At 32.5% G+C, this 6741-nt stretch overlaps 1 protein-coding gene across 1 annotated transcript; it reads left to right on the forward strand.

Annotated features, from left to right (window-relative positions):
- The first annotated feature begins 3968 nt into the window (after positions 1 to 3968).
- On the forward strand, positions 3969 to 4979 carry LOC100721272 (olfactory receptor 9K2-like). Its single transcript, XM_003476011.1, has one exon. The coding sequence runs from the start codon at positions 3969 to 3971 to the stop codon at positions 4977 to 4979; it is 1011 nt and encodes a 336-aa protein (XP_003476059.1).
- The last annotated feature ends 1762 nt before the right edge of the window (positions 4980 to 6741 follow it).

A 6741-nucleotide genomic window follows, 5' to 3' on the forward strand; every position in this document is an offset into this window, starting at 1 on the left:
GATTTCAGTCTTGCTCTGGTCCTATTCCTTTTTATCTTCTAATTTTTCCCTTTTAGAAAGGAAATGGTTACCCAGGGACCCTCACTGTATCACTGTATGTTGGAAGCATTTAATTTTTTTATTTTTATTTATTTAAAGGAAAAATAACAAAACAGTACAAGGGTACAAGTAATAAGAATTACAAAAAAAGGTAAGAAATCACTAGTTAATAGATTACATATTGTCATATTAGAAATAGTTGTTCAAGTTACAAGATTAAAGCATATAAATTGGACATTCAAACAATGAGACTGCAAACAGTTGTGTTCAGTGATCCAACAAAAACTCAGTAATATAATCATATATCTTAACACACCTAAATACACTTGCAGTTGTATCCTTTAGAGCACTTTTTTCCCTCTCTTTTTTACAACAAAATTTACACATTTTGGGTTTATTACTCCCATAGTTTTATTACTTTTTTTGGAAGAGAATAAAAGCAAATATGACAAAACAAAGCAGTCAGTCAAAACAAAGGATAGACATAGCACATGATTTAAAAATAGAATACAAGGTTATCAACAATGGTTACCATAATGCCTCTTGCTTCCTTAAAAAAGAACCTCTCAGCTAAGAATTTGCCTTAAATCTCAGGAGAAATAGGGCTTGAATTTTTAGCAATGCTAAAACTATTAGGACTTTGGCAACTCTTAGAGATGGATTAACTGTATTTTGTATAAGGGATACATTGAACTTATTAGGGGCTAGGAACAGAATGTGATGGTTTGTATCTGCATATCCCTTCAAGCCTCACAAATTCATAGGTGGGGTTTTGAGGAGGGGACTTGATCATTACTGTATGATACTCTTCTTTGGACTAGTCCACTGATGGCATTATAACTGGGTGTGAAGTTGGGAGATGAGAAGAGGTAGTTCACTGTGGCCTTGGCTTGGAAGGGTATCTATCCATCATCCTCACTTGACCTGTCTCTGCTTCCCATTGCCACATCGTGAGTTTACATTTATATTCTTAAATGTCAGATCACTTGAAAGGTAACTCACATTTATATGTGATATGTGTTTACTTACTGGGCCTCTTTGTTGGCTCACCTGTTCTTCTTTGACTACTATTAATCACTGGAAGAGCACTCTAAAGATATGGTCTCAGAAAAACCCAATTTAGCTAGGAATGCTGGTGTCTGTCAGAGTCCCAGTACTTAGGAAATCTGAGGCTATAAAAGTAAATTGAAAATGCTTCTTTTTATGCTTTTTTCTTTTCTTTTTTTTTTTTTTGTAAATCAAAAGTCTTTGTGATCCTGGACCTAGATGTCTTAATAATTGATTCACATTTCTTTCTTTCCTACAGGGATGGCCTCTCAGGAGGTAAGGGAAATCTCAGTGGTACAATTATTTGAAAGTATTGCACTATTATACAAAATCCAAAGCCTTTATGAACAGTGAAATTTTGACAGAGTACCAAGATTCCAGATGGTTTAGGGCCCTTTTAACTTATCCATTGTAATCTAACTCTCTTTCCTTGTAAGCATAGAAGCATCTAAGAATACAAGAAAGACTATCCTACTGTTGGATTCTACAAGTTTACTTTGCATAACAATACAAAATAGTTCTTGGAATTGTTTTAGACTTTCTGATAGTCTAATATTCACATTTCTCTTCTAAAAAAGTCTATACAATCCTTTTAAAGAAATTAACTACTAAAAGTTATGACATCTTTTAAGAAGGGTAATGAGGGATATAGGTCACATTTCTCTGGAACATGTAAAACTGGTATCATGAACATGTATTCATTCGGAGTAAGGAGTTCTTTTTATATCAAAGTTGTAATTTTTCAGTAATTAAAGTTATGAGTTATTAGTTAACTTTGTGTTTACTCTTTCTAGAATTAGAACAAGACAAAATAAAAATATTGGAATTCTATTGCTTTATTTTTAACGGAATCTGGAAAACTACCAAATGACACAAGGTAAAAGTAACATTTAAAATTATGACACTTTTATAGATGAATTTTCTGTTTCTTAGATACTTTGGGAAAAATCTCTTTTTCATGTATTTTGTCTTCAGTTGTAAATTTATTAATATTTATGATATTTCCTTATTAGTCTGATCTTACATGCTCAAGGTGATTCAACTTTTATCTATAAAATAAAGTTATGTCTTTTATTTGTCAAACATAACATTATAGTGATGATAAATACGCATAGGACAAGTTGGGTTGATTTTAATGAAGCTATTGTCAGAAGAGAAACAGTAAATATTTAATATTCATATTTCTAAATCATAATGGAATGAATATAAGGATAAATCTTGGAAATTTAAATAATTTGTCTTTATTTCTATACAATATCTAATCAAAATAAATAAAATATTTGTAAAGAGTTAATATTTTATGATCCTGGGCTGGGGATTTAGCTCAGTGGCATAAGTGCCTGCCTGGCATGTGCGAAGTCGTGAATTTGATCCCTGGTACAACAAAAAAGAGTTTATGATCCCTTTAGGCTCTCTTTTAGTACTTGGGTCTCTCATAGAGTCTCAGATCCTAAAATATAATCTAATTTAAATATTGCTTTTTTATAATATAAACCTGCATACTTAAGTTTAGAAGCAAGTGGTGAATATTGGTTTTCTACATTAAATGCTGTTTTTAATGATGATAAAATATCATGCAAATTTTCCCATAGTATTTTTTCTTAAATACTATATTTCTTACAAATTTCTTCATTCTGTTTAAACTTTTAAAAATTTCACTGATTTACTTCCTCACCTTAAGATCATTTACCCCAAATATTTATATAATTAGAATTATTAACTATCAGCCAAAGTAGCACTAATTTGGTATAAATTATGGGATCAAATACTACAAAATATAATCAAACAAAAATGAATAATATTTATTGATTACATTGCCATAAATTGGGTTAAGTGATTTAACTTCATATGTCTTTTTACTGTCATGGGCAAGAAAACTTTGAGTTATTTTATTCTCATGCCTCCTTTGTGTGTAAGAAGATGATGACAGAAAATATAAAGAATTTGTCCACTGTCCCATTTAGAACATAATGGTTCAACAGCATTTAGCTCATATTATTACGTACTGAAAACATGTAGAAAAGTACCCAAGCTATTTAAAAGCCCATAAATATTGGCTATGATTATTATTGTACTTATAGAAGTATTCATATTCTGAAGGGAAAGATGTAATTTATTCTCAGTAGAATTTAAAATGTATGTGAGCTAGAAAATGAATTAATGATAGTTATGAAGGCATAATTAAAGTAAATAAGAATATAATTAATAGTTATTTCATATGCATACTCAGTTTGAATAGCAACTCGTCTATAGATCTTTTAAGTAAATATGAAGCATGGCATAGGAAGCAAGGAAAATTTTCTTCATGAAATAGTATTGGTAGTTTTTTCAGGAGAGAAATACTGGAACATGAGAATCATTTTTGTAATTAGTTGTGCATTAGAATTCAGTTTCTATGATGCACAATGTGTATTACAGTTCAGTTTCTATGATGCACAAAAGGCAACTAAGCATCTTAAGTAATTAAACAATCCCATCCACTTTCTTTATATTTGTTGGTGTTCCAATTGAAATCTCCAAGCATTCCTAAATTAGATCACAAGGAGATCTTAGTACATCCAAATCAGCAGTACAAAAATATTCCTGAACTCAATTATCTATCCTCTTTTCCAATCACTGTTCTGTGATGGTGAGGCTACTGTGTAAATCACAGGGAGAGACATGCAGTGTTATTTGCAAATACAAAAAGTATTTTGGTATAAAAACATTGTATCAGATACACAGAAAAAAGAGCAAATTCTACCACTTTTAGGAATTATGAAATGAAAATGATATTTGGATTCTGTATCAGTTGTTTCTAAGTAACAAAATTACTCTTAAGCTAAAATTAAAAATGATGATAGAATAGCCTTGTAAATGCAAATGCTTAGATATTATTTGTAATGCTAGAATCAGTGATAAAAGTCTGTTTGTTTATTTTGTCTTGTGTCTCTCATCAGGTGTCTTCCATGGGTGACAGGGGAACAAGCAATCACTCAGAAACGACTGACTTCATTCTTGTAGGCTTCAGGGTCCGCACTGAACTCTGTATCTTTATTTTTCTGGTATTTTTACTCATATATGCCATGATCATTTTAGGGAATGTTGGGATGATGGCGATTATTATAACTGATACCCGGCTGAACACACCGATGTATTTTTTCCTAGGCAACCTCTCCTTTATTGATCTCTTCTATTCATCTGTTATTGCACCCAAAGCCATGACCAGCTTCTGGTCCCAGACCAAGTCTATCTCTTTTGCAGGCTGTGTAGCCCAGTTCTTTCTCTTCACGCTCTTCATTGTGACTGAGGGGTTTCTCTTGGCTGCCATGGCCTATGACCGCTTTGTTGCCATCTGTAACCCACTCCTCTATTCTGTTCAGATGTCAACGCGTCTCTGCACTCAGCTGGTGGTTGGCTCCTATTTTTGTGGTTGCATCAGCTCAGTTCTTCAATCCAGCATGACATTTACTTTATCTTTTTGTACTTTTCGGGCTGTTGATCATTTTTACTGTGATACTCGTCCACTACAAAGATTATCTTGTTCTGACATTTCTATTCACAAAATAGTATCTTTTGCATTATCCAGCATCATTATCTTGCCTACTATCGCAGTGATTATTGTTTCATACATGTACATTGTGTCCACAGTTTTAAAGATACGCTCCACAGAAGGACGTAAGAAAGCCTTTTCCACGTGTGGCTCTCACCTTGGAGTCGTGAGTGTGCTATATGGTGGTGGCTTTTTTATGTATCTCACACCAGACAGATTTCCTGAACTCAGTAAAGTGGCCTCTTTATGCTATTCTCTAATCACACCGATGCTGAACCCTTTGATTTATTCTTTGAGAAACAAGGATGTCAAAGAGGCTCTAAAAAAACTTCTAAAGAAGAAACATGCTATTTTCTGTTAATTATCTCACCACTTGATTGTGGCTATTTATTTTGTTTCTCTTGAGGCATTTTTAGCTTTTTACATATAATTTATCTCTTCCAAATACTACTACTTTCTTCTCTGAGATGTTAATTCTGAATATCCTGGATATGGGTGATGCCACGAAGCAATTTTAATGATGATACTCCCCACTGATATTCAGCAACATTTTATTTTCACAGAATCAATATGTACATCTTAATCTTAAAAATGTTTTTATACTTTATTAGACTGCTTAAACAATACTTTATCAAGTGCCAGTCGTTGCGCGTGCCTTTCCCTCCTACACAAAGTCATGAATAATTGACAAAGATGCCTAGATTATTTTTAAATCAAGTATTTTTATTTGTATTTGTATCAGTATGTTAAAAGATTATTAAATTTCACCTTGAACAAGTATTTTTATGTTTTGCAAAAAGGAAATAATAATAAAAAAGCAGCAAGTTATCTTTACTATGTACATTAATTTGGAGGCTTGTATTCTGAGAACCCAGGTTTTGAGCTGTACTCTGAGGTACCACTTCTTATTCAAAGAAGTAAAGTGGGAGTTAGGAGCTGCAAATATTTTTGTGTGCTCATTCTCTCAATCTGTATCTTTGTCATGTCAGCCTTATGTTAATTATTACTGGGAAACATTTACTAAATAAATAGGAACAAAGTAGTCATCAAATTGAATACTAGCCAAAACTTGCTCCTCTATGCCTCTGTGTATGCTTATTTTGCTATTTTTATAAAATGTCTATGCAAATGCCCTAGTATCTTGTGAGCTGAGGAACAAATTACCTTTTGGAAGTTTGCAATTTTGTTGGAGAGTCAGCTTCTTTTGGTTAACTAAATCACTGAAGTTTGTGCCAAAGCTAGCATTAGAGATAATAATCTGAGTTGCTTGAAAGCAGGTGGTTTGAAATTTGGAAAACTCATCTTGAGCTAAATAACTTGGAAGATAAATTTAAAGAAAATAAAGTTGGAGTGAAGAAAATCGCTGCAGTGATTCATGTCATTTATGTGGGTTTACTTGCAAAATATGGTAATGAGAAAAAGCAGTTGAGATTAATGTAGGCAGCAGACACAAAGAAAAAAAAACTAAGCACTTAATAAGAAAAGACCATATATGTCTTTCAATTTTTGTACTTAAAAGGGTGTTTGTAATAATAGTATAAACAGATGAAAAGTACATAAACTCTGAAAAAACAAATACAAATGGACGTTGCCAACTTGATAAAGAACATGTATTAAAAAAAATCTAGTGAACAGCACCCTTGTGGTGAGAAGATAAAATATCTCTGCCACAATTAAGAAAATGGCAAGAAAATAAGGAAATAAAGAAATAAAATGAATAAGAAATAAGGAAAGAAAATAAAATGAGTTGTATCACTTTAGAATATTTATGTTCAAGCCTTCAGCTCAGTACTTCCGAAAGTGACAATTTTTGGAGATAGCATCTTCAAAGATACAACTGAGTGAACAATGAGGCCATATATGAGCACTCATTCTATGTAAGTACTGTGCCCAAGTGTTGAATATGGGGAGTGGCAACAATAGGGCAGTCAACTCTCAACCAAGACGTGAAGTTTTGGAGGAAATCAACTGTAATGGTAACCTCACCTTAGCTCGCCAGCCTCCATAACTGTAAGGAAAAAACTTATTTTGGTAAAGTATTTTATAATGGCATCCTAAAAATTGTAGAACTAGGTACATAGACTGAGACAAATAATATAAAGCTATCTATGTTTGCACATTAT

Source organism: Cavia porcellus, unplaced genomic scaffold, assembly GCF_034190915.1.
Source record: "Cavia porcellus strain 051 isolate PalLab524CR breed Dunkin Hartley unplaced genomic scaffold, mCavPor4.1 scaffold_8, whole genome shotgun sequence".
Lineage (NCBI taxonomy): Eukaryota > Metazoa > Chordata > Mammalia > Rodentia > Caviidae > Cavia > Cavia porcellus.